Genomic DNA, 22,027 nt, shown 5'->3' with positions numbered 1-22,027 from the left:
GCCCCTATTGAGTCCTCCAAGCGTGAAATCGCCGCTTGAAATGTCTGGGTTGTTAATAAAGAGCCCTCTTCCTGAGCAGGGCCTGGGGAAGAGCTGGAAGCCATTTCAGAGTGAGGTAAGGGCCCGGGGCTCGTTGGAAGAAAGTTTAGTACCTGCTGCTTCGGTGTGGCTTTCGCAGGAGCTTTCTTGGCTGCCTTGGTGTTCCTTGCAGTTCGTTTGCCCATGCCAGGTGAAAGAAATAGTTGGGAACGGGAGCAGGAGGAGCGAGAAGGGACTGTGAGCCGGGAGCTGCCTCTTCAAGCGTCCACCATCTTCCGTGTCGCCCTCTGCCCCCTTCGAGAACCGAGTTTGATTTCCCACTCCTCCACTTGCAGCTGCTGGAATAGCCTTGGGTCAGCCATAGCATTCACAGAGTTGTCCTTGAAAGGGCAACTTCTGTCAGAGCTCTCTCAGCCCCACCCACCTCACAGGATGTCTGTTGTGGGGGAGGAAGGGAAAGGAGATTGTGAGCTGCTCTGAGACTCTGAGACATATACTGGCCGCTGTGTGACACAGAGTGTTGGACTGGATGGGCCATTGGCCTGATCCAACATGGCTTCTCTTATGTTCTTATGCTCTGAAATTCAGAGTGAAGGGCAAGATATAAATCCAATTCTTCTTCAATATGAAAAACATTGAAGATGCCAGGGTCTCGCAGAGGGAAAAACAAACACATTTGCCTATATTGCTCCTGCCTCTTAAAAACTGCATGTCTCTAGGACAACCTGCCTCTTCCTTTGAGAATCATGGATTATATTCTGCTGCAGGGTTGTTCTGCTATCATTTTGAATTGTATCATCGTTCCCTTTCATGTGCATCCAAAAAGCACATTCTCTGGCTTTCCCTGGCCCGTCTAAAAATGACAAGTGACAAACAGGAACTTGCAGCCTGAGGAATTAACCACCAGTGGTCTGCGTATCAACATCGCCTTGGTAGATTTTCTTCATTTTCCTGTTGTTTTCGGCAAGTCATCGTGTTCGGAAACAGTGACAAGACCCACTGTTATCCAACTGCACATTTGAAATATGTCTTTCAAGAGCACAAAAGCAAGTCCCTGCATCACAGGCCGAGTTCTCCAAGGAGATAAATTTGTGTTTGAGCAGTGTCACTCCAGACTAGGCTTAGGAAATACCTAGACATTTCTGGGGTGCAGCCAGGGGAGGGACCTCGACAGGGTATGATTCCGTAGAGTCCACCTTCAAAAGCAGCCATTTTCTCCAGGTAGGGTTGCCAAGTCCAAACAATTTCCCAGTGGGGTAATTTGGGGGGTGTTCCAGGAGGGGGAGGGGCCATCCTCAATGCGATGACGTCATGTAGAATGATGTCATCATGCTGGGGACACAGTGCTGTGCACGCATGCCCTCTCTGACTTTCCCCAACCATTTAAAGACAGGGTTGTTGAACTCATTAGTTATGAGGACCGGATCTGACATAAATAAGATCTTGTTGGGTCGGGCCATGTCGGGTTGGGCCAGGCCATGTCAGGCCAGGCCATGTGTGCGCCTATTTAAGATTGGGTAGCTAAGATATAGGCAGACAAACACAATTAAAACGTGCTTAAAATGTTAGCAATCAGTCTTAAAGGTGCTTTCTTTGTATTTCTCCCGTGGGATCCAGAGAACTGGGCAAAGGAAACTGTGGCTCTTTCCTTCCTTCCCCAGGGAACTGGGAGGAGGAGCTTCAGCCAATAGAAGGAAGAGATGCTTGGCTCAGTATCTCTACTGTGCGATTGAGAAAGCCTAGAAAAACAAGTTTTGCCTCCCCCCCTTCCTCCCCCAAAGGAGGAGCCTCCGCCAATGGAGAAAATAGAGGTTTTGCTCTGTAGCTCCTGTGCGACTGAGCAAGCCTTGCAAAGCAAACTGTTATGCAGAAGGAAGCAAGAGAGAGGGAGAAGGAAGCAGATGACAGCCAGTTGCTCAGGGGCCTGACAGGAGCCCTCCGGGGGCCTGATTCGGCCCCCAGACTGCACGTTTGACACCCCTGATTTAAAGGGATTTTGCCTTTAAATGGTTGGGAGGGAAAACAGGTGCCGTGTGCTGCTGCCCTTCCAAGCCCCGATTGAGGTTCGGAAGGCAGGAGCAAGAAGCTCCCTCTCTCTCCAAGAAAGCAGTTGCTGGGTGCACTTCCTCGCAAGCCACAAATTTGCGGCTTGGGAGGTAGGCATGCCCTGTGCCCATGGGGGCCTGGCTTCCCCTGCTGGGCAGCTGGCTTGAGGCGGGACCGGGAGGCTCGCAGCCTTAGTTGCCAGGTCCAATTCAAGAAATATCTGGGGACTTTGGGGGTGGAGCCAGGAGACATTGGGGGTGGAGCCAGGAGCAAGGTTGTGACAAGCATGACTGAACTTCAAAGGGAGTTCTGGCCAGAGCTTTTTTTGAGCAGGAATGCACAGGAACGCAGTTCCGGCTGGCTTGGCATCAGGGGTGTGGCCTAATATGCAAATGAGCTTATGCCGGGCTTTTTCTACAAAAAAGCACTATGCTAAACAATGGTGATGTCAGGGGGTGTGGCCTAATCTGAAAATGGGTTCCTGCTGGGCTTTTTCTACAAAAAAAGGCCCTGGTTCTGGCTGTCACATTTAAAGGGACCGCACACCTCTTAAATGCCTCCACTCCATTGGAAATAATGGATAGGGGCACCTTCTTTGGGGGCTCATTGAATTGGACCCCATGGTCTAATCTTTTTGAAACTTAGAAGGTGCCTCTACCTCAAAAAACAGCCTCCCTCAGAATCTCAGATACCCACAGATCAATTTCTATTATACCCTATGGAGACAAGTGCCCAGCAGACATTTCCCTCCCCTTCTCCCACTTTCTGATAACCCTAAAGGGGGGGGGAGGCCCTCCAAAGCAGGGAATCCCCTTCCGCCACTTGGGGATTGCAACCCTATCTCCAGGGGAACCAGTCTTGGTCACGTGTAATGGTGGGGGAACTCCAGGTGGCACCTGAAGATGGGCAGTAATCCTCCTCAGACCCAACACTGGGAGAAAAGTGGGCAGAATAAAATAGTACTTTGTCAGTCCACAGGAAAAGCCAATTTTGCAAAGCATTATTGGGATTTTTAATTGGCATAAATCAGCTTGGGGGGGGGCAAGGTGACAACATTAGAATGTAAGAAGTTGCAATTGTCTGGATTCTTCGCAATAAGACTAACTGATTAGTGTGAAAACAGTCCCAGGGAAGAAGCTGCAGGTCTCATTTTGGGCAGGAGCTCACAGGAGTGGAGCTCTGGACCCTCTAAATTTTATTGTGCTCTTTCTTTCTCCCCTCCACCCCCCAAATCCTTGCTTCTGGGCTCCATTGCTCAAACTCCCTGTGAGAATTTCATTGGACTCTAAGATTTGACAGACTTTCTAATATTCTTCCCCACCAAAAATGGGGAAATACCCAAAACATATAAAGCAGACAGATGGAAATCTTCCTCATGCCACTGTGGCCACATAGGAGAAAGTAATTTCAAAAAGTATGATGGGAGTCAGGTTGTATGATGACAATTCTTATTCAAGAAGCATTTTAAGATAGATGCTGAGCTGATATAATTTAGTACACCTTCTGGTGATGTCGTGTGTGGCATATGCAAATGAGTTGTGCTAATGAGCTCTGGTGCCTCTTTTTCTACAAAATGACCCCTGAGAAGCCCCAACAAATAACAACTAAATTCTTGGGAGATGAACCTACTCGAAGAAGAAGATGGTGATGGTGATATTGGATTTATATCCCGCTTTATACTCTGAATCTCAGAAAACCAGAGGGGGTCACAATCTTTTTTACCTCTCCCCCCCCAACAGACACCCTGTGAGGTAGGTGGGGCTAAGAGAACTCTTGCAGCTGCTGCCCTTTCAAAGACAACTCCTATGAGAGCTATGGATCAACAGAGCTCTCTTGCCTTCTAAGGCACTTGTTCAGAATGTTGAATGAAGCGCAACTCCTGCCTTCTGAATCTGACATAGTTTCTTTGAAAGGTGCTGCAAAAGGTTATTGGAAATCCAAAGGGTGTTTACTTTTTAGGACTGAGGAGTGCCCCATGAAACTTAGCCGTGCCCAGTCACGGGTGATCAAAAGGGTGCAGCTTAACCGCATACAAATGAGGTGTACAGAATGTGAAACGTAGGCGTGCTCCCAGCTTGTTGCCTAGCAACAGGTGAACAAACACCTTTGCTTCTAAGAAAGGGAAGCTTACATTAGATATTAGCAATTGATATTGAAAACCATTGCAAGGAACAGGTTTGACCGAACAGGTAATCTTTGGGATGTGGCTGGCTACACCTCAGACCAGGCTGCATGTACATGTGAAGATTTGGCATTTTAACTATATTAAAAGTATACTATGATAGTTCTTGTGTAAATGAAATTGTGTACAGCTAAGTTATGATATACAACATTAGGCTTCAGATCAGGGATGGCCAAACTTGCTTAACTTAAGGGCGACATAGAATAAACATCAGATGTTTGAGAGCCACAAGGAAGGGAGGAAGGAAGGAAGGAAGGAGGGAAGGAAGGAAGGAAGGAAGGAAGGAAGGGAGGGAGGGAGGGAGGGAGGGTGGAAGGAAGGAAGGAAGGAAGGGAGGGAGGGAGGGAGGAAGGAAGGGAGGGAGGGAAATAGATGAGGGAGGGAGGAAGGGAGGGAGGGAGGGAGGAAAATAGATGGGGGAGGGAGGAAGGAAGGGAGGTAGGAAGTGAGGAAGGGAAATAGATGGGGAGGGAGGGAGGAAGCAAGGAAGGAAAGGAGGGAGGGAAATAGATGGGGGAGGGAGGAAGGAAGGAGATGTGGAAAGAAAGCAACTTTAACAGTGCATTTCCCAAGCTGCTGACTGGTTTGACTTTGAGAAGTGATTTAAACAGAGCAATGCCTTCTCCAAGCCAGCCAACGGGGCGGTGGGGGCTTCGAGAGCCACACAATGTGTGTGAAAGAGCCACATGTGACACCTGAGCCACAGTTTGGCCACCTCTGCCCTGTTATCCCCCAGTAACAGTTTGTTGTTTCACAGTAAACCAAGACAATGTTTCATCTTTGACTTCAGCCATCTATAAACAATGGGAGATTGTTTCATATAGGCTTTCCCTGATTTTGTGCAAAGCTTCAGATGCTGATGCTACCTTATCAGGCTTCTATTTAAGGCACTGGAGAAAATCATGATGGTGAAGGAGATTCTTCTGTCTAGCTGGAAATCCTGACCTGGCAGGGTCATTGAGCAGCGCTCTAACATCTTGTTGAACTTGGAATCTTAAATTCCTTACAAGTGGTTGGGACTATGGAATGCAGGCCCTGAGGGATTCATTAATTCAGAGTGTGATTTGTATATTTTATATTGTGTGCTAAAGCAGGGATCCCAACCAATGCTCCCTCTAAGCTGTGGAGTTTTGTGTGCAAAAATTCTACCTGTGACTGGCAGGCATTAAAGTAGTGAGCTCCTGCATCAATTAGTTTGTTCTGGGGGTCATTTTTCCTGAGCTAAGACAAAAATGTGTGAGCCGGAGCCTAAAAAACTGTGAGCTTAGCTCACACTGACTCAGCTTAGAGGAAACACTGATTCTAAACTCATGGTGGTAGCTGGAGATCTCCTGGGATTATAACTAATCTCCAGCTGACCGAGGTCAATTCACCTAGGGAAAATGGCCACTTTGGGAGGTGGACTCTATGGCATTACACCTCATGGAAGTCCCTCCTCAAATGACGTCACCTGCAAGCTCCACCCCCCAAAAATCCAGGTATTTCCCAACCCAAAAGTGGCAAACCCTAGCCTAATGTGTCTCCAGCCAATCAAAACGAGTCGATCATTTGCCACTCACTATTCCATTCATCTCCTAACACATCGTAAGAACATAAGAGAAGCCATGTTGGATCAGGCCAATGACCCCTCCAGTCCAGCACTCTGTGTCTCTCTCTCGGCTTGACTTCGCGAACGAAGATTTAGGAAAGGTGCAGTAGTCCATGTCTGCTGCAGGCTCGCTGGTGGCTGACAAGACCAATGCGGGACAGGCAGGTCCGGCCACAGTGGCTGCAGGGAAAAGTCTGACTTGGGGTTGGTGCTGTAGCAGTGCGATTCTTCCTCAATCTCCTTTTGTCCTCAAGACCAGCTATGCGTGCGTTCTCAAAGGAAGAGACAGCCTGGTGGATGGTGTGCCTCAATGCTTTGCGATCTGAGGCTAGGTCAGACCACTGGTGATGGTTGATGCAACAGGTACCATACAGTGGCCAAAAAAACCCAGGCGCCATCAGGAGATCCATCAGTGCAGCCAGGACACTAGAAGCCCTCCCACTGTTCCCCCCCTCCTCCCCAAGCATCAGAAATACAGAGCTCTCAGACAGAGAGTTCCAACAAGATGCTGTGGCTAATAGCCACTGATGGACCTCTGCTCCATGTGCTTATCCAGTCCGCTCTTGAAGCTTTCTATGCTGAGAAACATCGTCTGAGAAACATTCATTGTATGGATCTGCAGAAACAGATCTGTGTTGAGGATTTCAGCCTTAGCATTTAACAGAAAATTTAAAACAAGATCATGGAATTATCCCAGTTTTATAGCAATAGTTTCTTCCAGTGCTTTAATTCAAGTACTCGGTGATTCGCTGTGCAGCAATTTGGTGACATAATAGCTGTTGGCATTCAGATAGTATGATTTAATTATTACACTCCTTTTTAGGTCATGCTATTCTCTGGTGGTTCAACCTTTCCATGGGGACATTCCCTTGGGATGAAATTAGATTGCACAACATGTCTTGACAATCTAAGAAAGTCGCCGTGGGAGTGGTGAGGAATCCTATATAAACAGCCAACCTTGCACTTTTATTTACAGGAAAGAGTGGAGAGTGCCTGTGTGTATTGCCAGATTCAACAAGGTATGTAAAATGACAAACTTTTGTCTCTTTATAATGATGTTTGGTTATGTTATTGAACTGAGCTTAGTTCATTTATTTAAGAACTGTGGTGGCAGAGTGTTGTTCTAGGTCAGGGGTGGCTAAACTTGCTTTAAAAAAGAGCCACACAGAATAAACATCAGATGCTTGAGAGCCTCAAAACATGAATGTCAGAGGAAGGAAGGAAGGAAGGAAGGAAGGAAGGAAGGAAGGAAGGAAGGAAGGAAGGAAGGAAGGAAGGAAGGAAGGAAGGAAGGAAGGAAGGAAGGAAGGTGTTGCAGGGAGGGAGAGATAGAAATAAAGTCACTTTAAATACATTCTCCAAGGTTGGCTTGACCTGGTGATTTAAAGAGACAAATGCCTTCTCTAAGTTGGCCGATGGGGTGCTGGGGGTTTTGAGAGCCACAAAATATGTGTGAAAGAGCCACATGTGGCTCCCCAGCCACAGTTTGGCCACTCCTGTTCTAGTGCAACTGAAATGTAGTTTGCGATCCATTCCTGTACAAGTTACTCACAAGTAAGACTAGGGTTGCCAACTCTGGGTTGGGAAATTCCTGGATATTCTGAGGGCGGAGTCTGGGAGCGGAGTTTTGGAAAGGGGGGGTGGGACTTCAATGAGGCATAATGCCATAGAGTCCACCTTCCAAAGTAACTATTTTCTTCAAGGAGATCCGTTGGAGACCTTCCAAAGTAACTATTTTCTTCAAGGAGATCCGTTGCAATCCCAGGAGATCACCAGCCACCACCTGGAGGTCGGCAAACAGAAAACCCACTGAGTTCAGCAGCGCTTACTCCCCAAAACATATCTATTTATACAGGGCTTTTTTTGTAGCAGGAGCTCCTTTGCATATTAGGCCACACACCCCTGATGCAACCAATCCTCCTGGAGCTTCCAGTAGGCCCTGTACTAACAGCCCTGTAAGCTATAGGTCAGAGGAGTAGAGTAAGAAAGAGGACATCTTTTCCCCTGCTTCTCTTTTATCCTTACAACAACTACCCTCCACAACATGGCTAGGATTTGAACCTGAGTTGACCAACATCTAGTTCACCACTCTGACTGCTACACGATGCTTCTCTGCAGCACTACTGTGATTAATTACTACAAAATTGCTTTTGTAGTAGTTGGCTGAGTTAGAACATTTTTAAAAAACCCACAGGAAATTGCACCTTGCATGTAGACAATGTTAATGCATTAACACATTAACGAAAGGAAATTGCACCTTGCATTTGTTAATATGTTATTGAATTTCCTATTATTTATGATTAGTAACTCCGAACAAGGCTTACTCATGCAAGTAGTTGTGTGATTTCAAATGTGTTGCTTAAAAGAGCAGTTGTGTAGAGAGATCATACTTTGAAACCTTTGGGTAGACGTTCGCCTACCCGATATCTGTAAAGATCTAATTCCAATTTTTTTTTAATTTATAATTTTATTTAAGCTAGTTTTGATACCACATAAAAGAAAGCGCATCGTACAGCAACAGTTTTCTTAACAATAAAACAAAACGATCAGTGCAACCAGCAAGAATAAGATCACAGCAGTACCGCCCCCCCCCCCCCAAAAAAGTTTTCTCACTAGCAGTTACTCCACCCCGAGCTTCTGCTTTCCCTGGCTTGAACGATCAATTCCCCACCAGTTGCTACATGGGTGCATTTTGATCCATGGCTCCCTCCAATTTCCCCTGCAGCTTCCTGCTCTTTTTTTTAGAGTTCCAGAAGCCACAAGGGAAATTGGAAGAAGCTGCATATCAAAATGTACCTGTAGAGCAACTGGTGGGGAACTGATCACTTGAGCCAGGGAAAGCAAAAGCCCAGGGGCAGAGCAACTGCTAGTGAGGAATCGGTCAAAGTAAATTATGATGATTGCTGCCAAATTTATTATAGCAAAACACTGGAAATCTGAAGAGCTTCCTTAATTAAAACAGTGGCTTGCAAAAGTATGGGAATATATGATAATGTCCAAAACAGCGGACCATATTTTGACAACTGAAAATCCTAATTGCCACTCGAATTTCTTTATATTGGATCCCTTTCTTAGAATTTATTGAAAAAGACGAACGAACAGCCAAATAGTTTTAAAATGATTGCCTTATATTAATACACTGTTTTGCTTACCAAACTTGTACATTGGTTTGCTTATTGAATGTTGTAATTCCTGTATTATTATAACTATCTCCTGCCTTTCACGTTGTAAGCTCATTAAATTTTCAAAATAAAGGTTTTTTTTTTTAAGAGCTATTGCAATAGATAATTAGCAGTCATAGAGCAAAGCACTTACCAATAAAATGTCCGAAGGGACACAAATATAACCTGCATTGCTGAGGCTAAGCGGGGTTGGCCTTTCATGCTACCGAGATTGGCGACTACCTGGGAAGGAAACTGGATAGCGTGGAAGGAAATTAGGCTGCTACTGAGAGAAGGCGATCATTGTTTCAGGATTCTTCTCTGCAGGCCCGTAGCCACAGGGGGGACCTGTGGGGGCACTGCCCCCTAACTTCCAGGCTGGGTCACCACGACTCCCAGGGGGCCCTCCAGGGTGCAGCCTGTTTTTTCCTTTTTCTTTTTTTTGCCATGGTCGGACCATCGAAGTGTCAACAGCAGCAGGCAGAGCTGGGAGAGTTGAGCAGGGCACAGTGCACTGCAGCAGCAAAAGCAGAAGGCAGAGAGGAAGGAAGTTTTATGAGCGGGAGGCAGAGGAAGCCATGTGGAATGGGCCGGGGAAGGGGGGGGACAAATGGAGCTGCAAAGTGCTGGGGTGGGGGAGAGGGAGGTGGAGGGAAATTTCGCTGCTGGCACACAAGGCCCAGCCCCTTCTTGACTCCATAGTTTTAGGGTTGGCTGCCTCGACTTGGCCACTTTCAGAGCCTCCAGCTTTTGCCCCTACCTCAGAAAGCTTCTGAGAAGCAGCAAGCCCCACAGTGGATGGAAAAGGGTGCCCCCTGACTTATTAAAAAGCCCTCCCCCTTTTAAAATCCTGGCTACAGCCCTGTTTCTCTGATGGAGATTTTGCGCCTCCAACAGTTGCTAGATACGGAAAGCCCTGACCATCATAGCTCAGGCTAGCCTGGTCTCCTCGGATCTCGGAAGCTTGTATGGGAGACCACCAAAGAAGTCTATGGTTGCTATACAGCGGCAGGCACTTCTGAACATTTCTATGCATTGAAAAAATCTCAGACCAATTTAACAGTGGCCAAAAAAATAGGTGCCATCAGGAGGTCCACTAGTGGGGGCAGGACACTATAAGTCCTTGCACTGCTGCCGCAACTCCCACCCAAGCACCAAGAATACAGAGCATCACTACTCCAGGCAGAGAGTTCCATCTATACCAGGGTGTCAAATATGCAGTTTGGGGGCTGAATCAGGCCCCTGGAGGGCTCCTATCAGGCCCCCAAGCCACTGGCTGTCATCTGCTTCCTTCTCCCTCTCTCTTGCTTCCTTCTGCATAACAGCTTGCTTTGCAAGGCTTGCTCAATTGCACAGCAGAGCTACAGAGCACAGCCTCTATTTTCTCCATTGGCTGAGGCTCCTTCCCCTCCCAGTCCCCTGGGGAAGGAAGGAAAGAGCCAGAGCTTCCTTTGCCCAGTTCCATGGATTCCATGCAAGAGATACAAAGAAAGCATCTTTAGGACCAATGAGTGCTAATGTTTTAGTTTATATATATATATATATATATATATATATATATATATATATATATATATATATATATATATATATATATATATATATATATATATATATATATATATATATATATATATATATATATATTTGTGTTTGTCTGTGCTCTTTATAAAATGTATATCTCTACTACCTAATCTTAAATTGGTACACACATGGCCTGACCCAACATGGCTTGGTCCAACCCGACATGGCCTGGCCCGACAAGATCTCATTTATGTCAGATCTGGCCCTCATAACAAATGAGTTCAACACCCCTGATCTATACCCTGTAGCTAATCATTGCCTATTGGTCTTACTTTGCCTATTGGGCAAACAAAAGGTGGACAATCCCATAGTTTATTGGAGGAAAGTGCTGTAAAGTCCCAGCCAATTTGTGGCTGTAAGGTTTTCAAAACAAGAGACAAACCCAGGTAGTTTGCCATTGCTTGCCTCCGCATAGCAACCCTGAAATTCTCTTTGGTGGTCTCCTATCCAAGTACTAACCAGGGCTGAACTTGCTTAGCTTCCAAAGATCTGATGAGATCGGGCTAGCCTGGGCCAACCTATGTCAGGGAATAGTTTATATCTTAATAGTTCATTAGGAAGCAGGAAACTGAGGAAGCAAACTTGTGCTAGGTATTGAAAGTCTGAGAAAGAGAGATATTATATTACTTGGGGAAATACAATTCACTTGGCTACTCATGCCTTTTCCTATAATGAAGGACCAATCATTTGTGCAAGTTTGTCCTTAGCTTGTTCACATGCCGGCAGCTCTGGTAGGGTTGCCAAGTCCAATTCAAGAAATATCTCGGGACTTTGGAGGTGGAGCCGGGAGACTTTGGGGGTGGAGCCAGGAGCAAGGTTGTGATAAGCACAATTGAACTCCAAGGGAGTTCTGGCAATCACATTTCAAGGGACTGAATACCTTTTAAAAGCCTTCCTTCCATAGGGAATAATGGAAAGGGGCACCTTCTTTTGGGGCACATAGAATTGGACCCCCTGGTCCAATCTTTTTGAAACTTGGAGGGTATTTTGGGGAGAGGCACCAGATGCTACACTACAAATTTGGGGCCTCTACCTCAAAAAACAGCCCCCCCCCCTGAGCCCCAGATACCTGAGGATCCATTCTCCATTATTTCCTATTGGAAATTCCATAGGGAATAATAAAGTTCCCAGCAGATATTTCCTTCCCCTCCCCCCGCTTTCTGATGACCCTGAAGCGGGGGGAGGGCCTCCAAACCGGGGGATCCCCTGCCCCCACCTGGGGATTGGCAACCCTAAGCTCTGGGCTTGCGCAACACAGGTTCTTGCACATAACGTTCACCTCCAAAGATCTCTCTACTCATGTGCAAGAGCACCAGAATGCATTGTGCAAGTTGAGCGCAGATGGCACATGAGCTAGTTAAAGGCCAACTTCCTCAAAACAGCAGATATCTCTTTGGAGCTGAAAATATCCTATTCTAGAGCCAGGGTGTCATGATGAAGGGCTTTTGGACAGGAAGTGAATTTAAACCACATTGGTAATCTCTAAGGGCAAGAAATGAATACCAGGAAGACAACAGATAATTTCTGTGGTTCCAGTGGATTATTCCAGGCAGTCTTGGGCTATCTGCCTATATCCGGAATTTCCTGAGCATCGTTGATAGGAGAAAGGCTGGAATGCCAGTCACCAATGCGCTTATAACAAATGGACAATCAGGCCTGACGTTTCTTTGTCTCTCTGCCAGCTCTGAACGATAATGGAGGCTCTGAGTATGGCAAACACGGAGTTTGCCCTTGACCTTTTCAAGCAGGTGTGCCAGACTCGTCAGGATAACAACATCTTGTTTTCACCTTGGAGTATTTCTTCTATTATGGCGGCTGTGTGTCTTGGGGCCAGAGGCTGTACTGCAGAGCAGATAATGGAGGTAAATTTGAACTCTGAATTCAATGCTTTGAGAAACTGCTCACGCCGTTGGGCATAACAATTGCTTGATACCCTTTTGCTACCTGTATGGGAGTTATATAGAAAACTGATTTGGGTGGGGAGCTGAGCTGAAGCAATAAAACAAAGCTTGCATCCAGTGGCACCTTTGAGACCTAGTTCCTAGTAATTCTAATTCCCAAGAATGGAGTACTTGTCATAACCCCTATACTTGCCTAAACTGGCTGCTAAGCAGGGGTGACCATGGTGACCAAGGAAAATCAGGTTTGCTGTGCATAGGGAAGTAATGGCAAAACTACCTCTGTTCTGAGAGAGCCAGTTTGGTGTTGTGGTTAAGTGTGCGGACTCTTATCTGGGAGAACCAGGTTTGATTCCCCACTCCTCCACTTGCAGCTGCTGGAATGGTCTTGGGTCAGCCATAGCTATCGCAGGAGTTGTCCTTGAAAGGGCAGCTTCTGGGAGAGCCCTCTCAGCGCCAACCACCTCACAGGGTGTCTGTTGTGGGGGAGGAAGGGAAAGGAGCTTGTAGGCCGCTCTGAGCCTCTGTCCTTGAAAGGGCAGCTGCTGTGAGAGCCCTCTCCAGCCCCACCCACCTCACAGGGTGTCTTAGGCTTCCCAATCCCCAGGTCCCAGCGGGGGATCCCCCGGTTTTACAGGCTTCCCCCCTCCCCCAGCCAGCTGGCCGGCGGGGGAAGCCCCTCCCCCACAGCCATTATGCACCTCCATGAACAATTTCCATAGGGAATGATGGGGAATTGATCTGCGGGTATCAGGGGCTCTGGGGGGGGGGCTGTTTTTTGAGGTAGAGGTGCCAAATTTTCAGTATAGCATCTAGTGCCTCTCCCCAAAATACCCCCCAAGTTTCAAAAGGATTGGACCAGGGGGTCCAATTCTACGAGCCCCAAAAGAAGGTGCCCCTATCCTTCATTATTTTCTATGGAAGGAAGGCATTTAAAAAAGTGTGCTGTCCCTTTAAATGTGATGGCCAGAACTCCCTTGGAGTTCAATTCTGCTTATCACATCCTTGCTCCTAGCTCCGCCTCAATGTCTCCTGGCTCCACCCCCAAAGTCCCCAGATATTTCTTGAATTGGACTTGGCAACCCTAGGGTGTCTGTTGTGGGGGGAGAAGACACAGGAGATTGTGAGCCGCTCTCTCTGATTCAGGGAGAAGGGCGGGGTATAAATCTGCAATTCTTCTTCTTCTTCATCTCGGACCTTAAAAACCCCTTGAGAGTGTCACCATAAGTGGGTTGCAATTTGATGGCTCTTTGTTATTATAATTAACAGAAGGCATTAATGAAGTACAAGCAGGGCTTTTTTTGAGCAGGAACGCAAAGGAATGCAGTTCCGGCTGGCTTGGCACCAGGGGGTGTGGCCTAATATGCAAATGAGTTCCTGCTGGGATTTCTCTACAAAGAAGCCCTGTGTGAAACAATGGTGATATCAGGGGGTGTGGCCTAATATGCAAATGAGTTCCTGCTGGGATTTCTCTACAAAGAAGCCCTGTGTGAAACAATGGTGATATCAGGGGGTGTGGCCTAATATGCAAATGAATTCCTGCTGGGATTTTTCTACAAAAAAGCCTTGAGTACAAGGCATAACCCCCCCCCCCCTTAGCATATGGTGTCTATTTCAAGGTTGCCACCATTTTTTATGAGTTGTAGGACTGGTTGACTTGATAAGTCTAATGCATTGCATTGTGTCAACTCTAATTGCAGGTATTTCATTTTAAGAAAGTTGGGAGGACGGGAGCCACTAGGGCCATAACGCGACGAGCATATTCCAAAATGGAGGAGCTTCTGTACAACCCTTGCATCTCTATCCAGAAGGTATTTTTTTTTTTTAAATTGAATATTCCTAACATAATGCAAACTTGCCTGGCTTTAAAGCCCTAATGAAAAAGTTGGTGTTGGTATCTTGTTCTCAGTTGTTCATCTGAGACCGATTTCCCACTAGCTTTATGCCGCTCTCCGCTCTCCAGGTAAACTGTCACCTGGAGATCAGGGGAGATATAAGAAAACAGAGGCTAAAACAAAATGCAATAAAGACTGATAGTATAGACATGACCAAAAATTATGATTACATGTGAGTTTCAATAAGCACTGCATTTTTTTTTTTAAGGCACCGCTCAATATACCAAACAATATCCATTCGGAATTCCAGGCGCTTAGCCAAGAAATCAACCAGACTTCTAAAAATATCCTGCTTAAAAGCATCAATCAACTATACGGTGACAGATCAATGCCTTTCAGAAACGTAAGTGGAGCTTTAGTTTATTCCTCAAAATGCAAGCCAAATCCATTTGCAGAACGAGTTCTATGTAGGGCCGGATCTTGGGGGGGGAGGGGGGGGCAGAGGGTGCCGACAGAGGTGGCCGCCAAATTGGGTATGGAGTCTATTCTATTCTATGGGCCCATAAGGTAGAATAAGGGGGTGTCATTTTTTAATTTTGCCTCCCCTCAAAAAACTTGTAGATCCGGTCCTGGTTCTATGAGTTTGCGAGGAATACATGCGATAGATTGGACAATGGTGTTGCAATTCTGCTTCCCGATGCTTTTGACCTCCAGGGTGATGAAGCCATGTTGTCAAGTGTTAGCCCAACCTGCCTAACCCCCCCCCCCCCCCCTTGGTTGTTTGTCAGGAAGGAGGCTGAGATCTCCAAGTATTTATTTATTTATTTCCATTGATTTATGCCGCGCCGCTCCATGAATGGAATATACCTTCATCAGCCCTACTGGAATGAAATAGCTTTGACTCCCGCCAATCATGAGTACAAAGCAAGTGGTGGTATTCAAATCGCCAGTTTGGTGTAGTGGTTAAGTGTGCGGACTCTTATCTGGGAGAACCGGGTTTGATTCCCCACTTCTCCACTTGCACCTGCCGGATGGTCTTGGGTTAGCCATAGCTATCACAGGAGTTGTCCTTGAAAGGGCAGCTGCTGTGAGAGCCCTCTCGGCCCCACCCACCTCACATGGGGGGGGGGAGAAGATATAGGAGATGGTAAGCCGCTCTGAGTCTCTGATTCAGAAAGAAGGGCGGGGTGTAAATCTGCAGTCTTCTTCATTCATTCATTGTATGCGTTAGTCATGGTCTGGGAAAAAGCAGATAATGGGACAGACTTTTACAGAACAGAACATTCTGCTGAGTTGGTCAGGCCAGCCAAAGTGGACACAAAAGACCCATCTATTGGTGCTTGGGAGGGGAGTGCTTGCAATCCGTGGGCCAAAGGAGGCCCGACTTAAGTCGACCAGAGACAGGGCCTTTTCAATCACAGCCCCTTGCTGGTGGAACCAGCTACTGGAAGAGGTGAGGGCCCTGCGGGACCTTGGGCAGTTCCGCAGGGCCTGTAAGACAGTCCTCTTCCGGTTGGCATACAACTGATCGGTACTTGAAAATTTCAAATAGAAGGCTGTAGTATGGTATTTTGGTAAATGGCTTTGTTTTACTGTTTTTACAGGTTTATTGTTTAAATGTTATAAATTGATGTATTTTAAAACTTAATCCTATGTTAGAACTTTTGTGTTGTGAGCCGCCCTGAGCCGCTTTGGTGGGAAGGGCGGGATATAAACTAAATGAAATGAAATGAAATTTGCAGCCAACAATAGCTTCTTTGAAGTTCAGGAAAGAATGGATATTTAACCCTTCCTCTAATGCCTGTTCCACAATTTAACATTCTTCTCCAAAGCTGCAATTGCCTCTTTCAGGAAAATGTTCAGGTCCAGGAATGTATATAAAACATATATATTCCTTATAAAAACCGATTGTCGCATGAGATGGTATTCGTTTAACTATTTCATTCGTTTCTGCTTGCAGGAATTCTTACAATCAGTCAAGAAATATTACAGCATGGAGCCTCAAACAGTAGATTTTCAGAAAGCTTCCGATGAAGTCAGAAAAGAAATTAATTCCTGGGTGGAACGTCAGACAGAAGGTGAGCTCAAAATGGCTGCTTTGCCATTTGAAATAATCATACTTCTCTCTAGTTTCTTGCCTTTTAAAACGTTGGCGTGTTCTGTATCTGAATCATTGATATGAACCTTTATGCAACATTCAACCCCCTTTCTTGGGATTTCAAAATAACATCTTGTATAGGAAGCTGCCTTACACTGATCCAGCAATAAAGAACCACAGTTTCGCATAGACAGGAAAAAACAACAAACTGTGTAGCACTGTAATAGCAATTGTATTGTATACAACAACAAAGCAGCCCTTAAGGGGAAACGTCTGTATCTAATTAGAAATACATTTCATCTTGCTGCATAGAGTCTCATTACAAAGGTCATCTTCTTCTGTCACAATGTAAATAAGCTCAATAGAAGAATCAAGTCAATTCAAGGGGCTGGTTTCGGTTTCAAAAACCTTCATCAGCCAAGGCTTTAGCTTTGCAGTTTAGTACATCATGGCTTCAAGCCGCATAAAGAAAAGATAACTTGCTATTTGAACACCTGTATTTTCTCCATCGGCTGAGGCTCCTCCCTTGGGGAGGAATAGCTTGCTTTGCCAGGCTCTCTCAATCTCACAGCAGAGCTACTGAGCCATGCCTCTCTCCCTTCTATTGACTGAGGTTCCTCCCCCTCCTGGTCCCCTGGGGAAGGAGGGAAAGAGCCAGAGCTTCCTTTGCCCAATCCCCTGGATCACATGGAAGAAATGCAAAGAAAACAACATTAAGACCAACAAGTGCTAATGTTTTAAGTATGTTTTATTTTAAGCTTTTAAAAAATCTTTGTGTTTGACTGTGACCTTTATAAAATTTATATCTCTGCTACCTAGAATCATAGAATCATAGAGTTGGAAGGGACTTCCAGGGTCATCTAGTCCAACCCCCCGCACAATGCAGGAAACCCACAAATACCTACCCCAAATTCACAGGATCTTCATCACTGTCAGATGGCCATCTAGCCTCTGTTTAAAAATCTCCAAGGAAGGAGAGCCCACCATCTCCCGAGGAAGCCTGTTCCACTGAGGAATTGCTCTAATGGTCAGGAAGTTCTTCCTAATGTTGAGCGGGAAACTCTTTTTATTTAATTTCAACCCATTGGTTAATTTCAACTTGGCATTACATTCTATGATACACATGGCATGGCCCAACAAAGTCTCATTTATGTCAGATCTGGCCCTCATAACAAATGAGTTCGACACCCCTGGACTAGATGGACCATTGGTCTGATTAAGCAGGCCTCTTCTTATATATTCTTTCTTTTGGTAGGCTTCATGTGTGGCCCCAAAATATTATATTGATTGCATATTTACCAGTTTTGAGGAGAGAAATGAAAACAAGGAGAGGCTATGCAGATGTTCCTGGATAGAGACCTCTTTGTGGAAAGGGAAAAGGAGACCTTTTGATAGCTGAGTTCAAAGAATGAATGAACTAAGTTCAAAGAATGAAGGTGTGTTGGAAAAGAAAGTGTGAGATTGATAGGACAAGACCACAGAGTTCTTACAACTAAGAACATTTGTCAGAAGTTAATCCCTAAACCAGAAGAAGAAGAAGACGACGACATTGGATTTATATTCCATGCTCTACTCAAGAGTCTTAGAGCGGCTCACAATCTCCTTTATCTCCCTCCCCCACAACAGACACCCTGTGAGGTGGGTGGGGCTGAGACGACTCTCACAGCAGCTGCCCTTTCAAGGACAACTCCTGTGAGAGCTATGGCTGACCCAAGGCCATTCCAGCAGGCGTGAGTGGAGGAGTGGGGAATCAAACCTTGTTCTCCCAGATAAGAGTCCACACACTTAAACACTACACCAAACTGGCTCTATTGTTATTTCTTTAAATAAATGAAACGAAAAACCGCTGCAGAAACATATGACGACAACTTTCCCCTCTTCCTTAAAATACAGGTAAAATACAGAATCTGTTGAAGGAGGGGTCCATAGATTCTCTTACCCAACTGATCATGGTGAACGCACTATACTTCAAAGGAAACTGGTCAAAGACCTTTAAGAAGGAAGCCACAACAGAACAGCCTTTCAGAATGAACAAGGTACAGACCTGCATAATAATGAACTAATAAAAGGCATATACTTTTGAGCCACAAAAAGCATATACTTGTGATGGTACAGAATGGATTGTTTTGTTAAAAGTAATATAAACAAGGTCGCTGCTCCAGTGGGCATGCACAACTCAGTATTTTGCATTCCTCAATATTTAAGATTCATAATATGAAATTGTACGTTTGTCATCTACAGACCACAAGCAAAGCAGTACAGATGATGTTCCAGAAGAGTAAATTTAATTGGAACTACATAGCAGAAGTCCAGACTCATATTCTTGAGCTCCCATATGTCAATAAAGACCTCAGCATGTTTATCCTACTCCCAGATGACATCAGAGATAACAGCACTGGCTTGGAAATGGTAAGGAACAGAAAACTGTTTCTGAAAAGTGAATTTTGCTTTTGGTTTACACAGGGGTGGAATTTTAGCAGGCACTCCTTTGCATATTAGGCCACACATCCCTGATGTAGCCAATCCTCCAAGAGCTTACAAGGCTCTTTTTTGTAAGCTCTTGGAGGATTGGCTACATCAGGGGTGTGTGGCCTAATATGCAAAGGAGCTCCTGCTAGAATTCCACCCCTGGATTTGCAGCTCCAATATCCAGTGGCTTTTGCTTTCTTCAAGTAGAGCAGAAGCAGCTGGACTGCAGGGAAAGACATATGCAGATTTGCCTATTTAAATTGAAACTGTCCCTTGGTATTGGAAAGGAAAGGTCCCCTGTGCAAGCACCAGTGGTTTCCGACTCTGGGGTGACGTTGCTTTCACAATGTTTTCACGGCAGACTTTTTACGGGGTGGTTTGCCATTGCCTTCCCCGGTCATCTACACTTTCCCCCCAGCAAGCTGGGTACTCCTTTAACCAACCTCGGAAGGATGGAAGGCTGAGTCAACCTTGAGCCGGCTACCTGAAAACCCAGCTACCCTGGCATTATTGAACCATTAAAAGATTTTCAGGCATGCATAATATTGTCTGAGGTCATATAAAATAAGGAGCAGGAAAATTATATTTCATGCCATCGAAAAGCACCCATGCACTGAAAGTAAAACTAATCCAACAAAATTTAGAGTATTTATCAAGTCGTATATGGCCAGGTATATGTGGGTAGCCTTTCTACAGCTTTATAAGTTATTGACATGAATGCCATATATAGATGTAAACAGGCCTCATTTTGGGCAGGAGCTCACAGGAGCGGAGCTCTGGAACCTCTACATTTTATTGTGCTCTTTCTTTCTTACTCCCCTCCCCCCAATAATTGCTTCTGGGCTCCGTTGTTCAAACCCCACTGTGAGAATTTTGCTGAACTCTGAGATTTGGCAAACTTTCCCCCACAAAAAATGGGGAAATGACCAAAACATAGAAAGCATGGACATCTTCCTCATGCCACTGTGGCCATGTAGAACGTAATTTTAAAAGTATGATGGGAGTCAGGTTTTCTGATGACCATTATAATTCATTTTAAGGTAGATGCTGAGTTGATATAATTTAGTCCACCTTCTGATGATGCCAGGGGTGTGTGGCATGTGCAAATGAATTGTGCTAATGAGCTCCGGCACCTCTTTTTCTACAAAATGACCCCTGGATGTGAGAATGGAAGTTGAATATAACTGGCCCAGGGTTGCAGGTTTCATACTGACTGATCATTAGGAGCGTGTACATCAATATTGTAGACGTAAAACAGTCCAGAGTGGCTGACTTGGACCTGGGGATAGAAAACACATCTTTTGAGCTAAGTGGACTAGCGTCCGACTTAGATTATTAATTTGACAGATCTTAATAGCTTTTGTACTGGTCATTTGTCTGATTCCCACCCTCCCCCTTTCTCTCTTTCTTTAAATAACTGTAGCTAGAAAGAAAATTGACCAGTGAGACTTTATCCAAGTGGACAAGTCCAGAAGCAATGGAGGAAATGGAAGTACGGGTCTATCTTCCTAGGATCCAACTAGAAGACAGCCATGAGTTAAAGTCCACTTTGAGCCGCCTGGGGGTCACGGATGCCTTCGACGCCGGCCGCAGCGACTTCAGTGGGATGTCTGACAAAAGCGATCTGGTTCTGTCTCAGGTTTTCCACAAGTGCTTTGTGGACATCAACGAAGAGGGTACGGAAGCTGCCGCTTCCAGTGTCGCTGATATAGCCAGCCGAAGTGAAGGGGATGCCGTTTTGTTCGCCGCTGAGCACCCGTTTCTCTTCTTTATAAGGCATAATAAAAGCAAAAGCATCCTCTTCTTTGGGAAGTTCTGCTCCCCCTAAGCTGTCGCAATCGCGTTAGCAAACAGGAAGGATCTTACCTCAGTAGGGAAGATGCTGCAGGGACAGTTAACCACCATCTTTCTCAACAGAGGGCCTCTTCTTCACACTTTGAGGAACAGAATAATATATAGATACATGTGTTATGTTACCAATATGTTCACCCGAAAGGTCAACTTCCTCTTTTAGAAAGGAACAAAACTCAACTGGCATGGCCTTGAGGCAACTTTCCCAACACTGCAAATTGTGGTGTTTGTGAATACAAACTGGGACATTCAGCAAAGGAACTACTGCGTTTTTGGGGGCCAATTAGAAGCAATCCAAGGAAATCAGTCAAAGTAACTACAGTTACTAACCCACTGTGCAGTGCCCAGTAACATATACGTTGGCTTATTACAGCTACATTGTGTGAACTGTTTCCTTCGTGCTCCGATAGACAAACATTGCAGGCAAGAGCCAAGAATGTACATGCGATTTTCCTTTTTTTAGACCCCTCGGGAATTTGCAGAACTGCAGAGTTTGGTTGCTTTATATTTTATCTATGTGGTTTATGTGATGAACTGCCTTAACTTATTTCACTGCTGGCTTGAAATTTAGGATAGTTTTGATGGTCCGGCGAAGTTTTTTAAAATAGTACTGTTTTGTTACAAGGATTTATTTATTCTGTTGCTTTAAAGTCTCCATGCCTTTGAATTTTGTTGTAGTGTGCAAATCCATCGTGAAAAGAGATGGAATACTGATTGGGAGAGAATAGGTAAAAAATATTTCTATTCCAATCCTGATAAAAATAAATATTTTTATACTCCAGTCTCTATGTGCTTCATCTTAGCTTTGTCAGGAGATCTAAAAATGTTATCATCTCTTATACCTTCCTCATCCAGCCAGAGCTGTAGAAAAAGGATAGAGGAACTGCTGTGTTCACTCAGCCTCCCGTTAACAGGAAACTTTTGCCTGACAACTTTTACTATGAAGAAGACCAGAGATTTAAACCCTGCCCTTCTCTCTGAAACAGAGTCTCAGAGTGGTTTACAATCTCCTTTATCTCCTTCCTCCACAACAGACACCCTGTGAGGTGGGCGGAGCTGAGAGAGCTCTCACAGCAGCTGCCCTTTCAAGGACAGAGTCTCAGAGCAGCCTACAATCTCCTTTACCTTCCTCTCCCACAACAGACACCCTGTGAGGAGGGCAGGGCTGAGAGAGCTCTCCCAGAAGCCAGCCTTTCATGGACAGAGTCTGAGAGTGGCTTAGAAGAAGAAGAAATTGGATTTATATCCCACCCTCCACTCCAAAGAGTCTCTGAGC

At 45.4% G+C, this 22,027-nt stretch overlaps 1 protein-coding gene across 1 annotated transcript; it reads left to right on the top strand.

Annotated features, from left to right (window-relative positions):
- Nucleotides 1-6,633: 6,633 nt before the first annotated feature.
- Nucleotides 6,634-21,527, top strand: LOC132575470 (leukocyte elastase inhibitor-like). Its single transcript, XM_060244266.1, has 8 exons — nt 6,634-6,874; nt 12,283-12,462; nt 14,199-14,309; nt 14,602-14,736; nt 16,294-16,411; nt 18,325-18,467; nt 18,673-18,840; nt 20,324-21,527. The coding sequence occupies exons 2-8, from the start codon at nt 12,295-12,297 to the stop codon at nt 20,726-20,728; spliced, it is 1,248 nt and encodes a 415-aa protein (XP_060100249.1). The 5' UTR covers nt 6,634-6,874; nt 12,283-12,294; the 3' UTR covers nt 20,729-21,527.
- Nucleotides 21,528-22,027: the final 500 nt, after the last annotated feature.

The sequence above is a fragment of the Heteronotia binoei genome, chromosome 7, assembly GCF_032191835.1.
Source record: "Heteronotia binoei isolate CCM8104 ecotype False Entrance Well chromosome 7, APGP_CSIRO_Hbin_v1, whole genome shotgun sequence".
Lineage (NCBI taxonomy): Eukaryota > Metazoa > Chordata > Lepidosauria > Squamata > Gekkonidae > Heteronotia > Heteronotia binoei.
Note: the sequence above shows the minus strand (reverse complement) of the source record. Positions and strands in the feature narration are given on the sequence as shown.

What these genes read in the sequence shown, in the direction of transcription:
- LOC132575470 (XM_060244266.1), top strand. Translation starts at nt 12,295, where the DNA reads ATGGAGGCTCTGAGTATGGCAAACACGGAGTTTGCCCTTGACCTTTTC. An exon ending in CTTGCATCTCTATCCAGAAG is followed by an intron (nt 14,310 to 14,601) that starts GTATTTTTTTTT and finishes TTTTTTTTTAAG; the next exon opens with GCACCGCTCAATATACCAAA. An exon ending in GATCAATGCCTTTCAGAAAC is followed by an intron (nt 14,737 to 16,293) that starts GTAAGTGGAGCT and finishes TTCTGCTTGCAG; the next exon opens with GAATTCTTACAATCAGTCAA.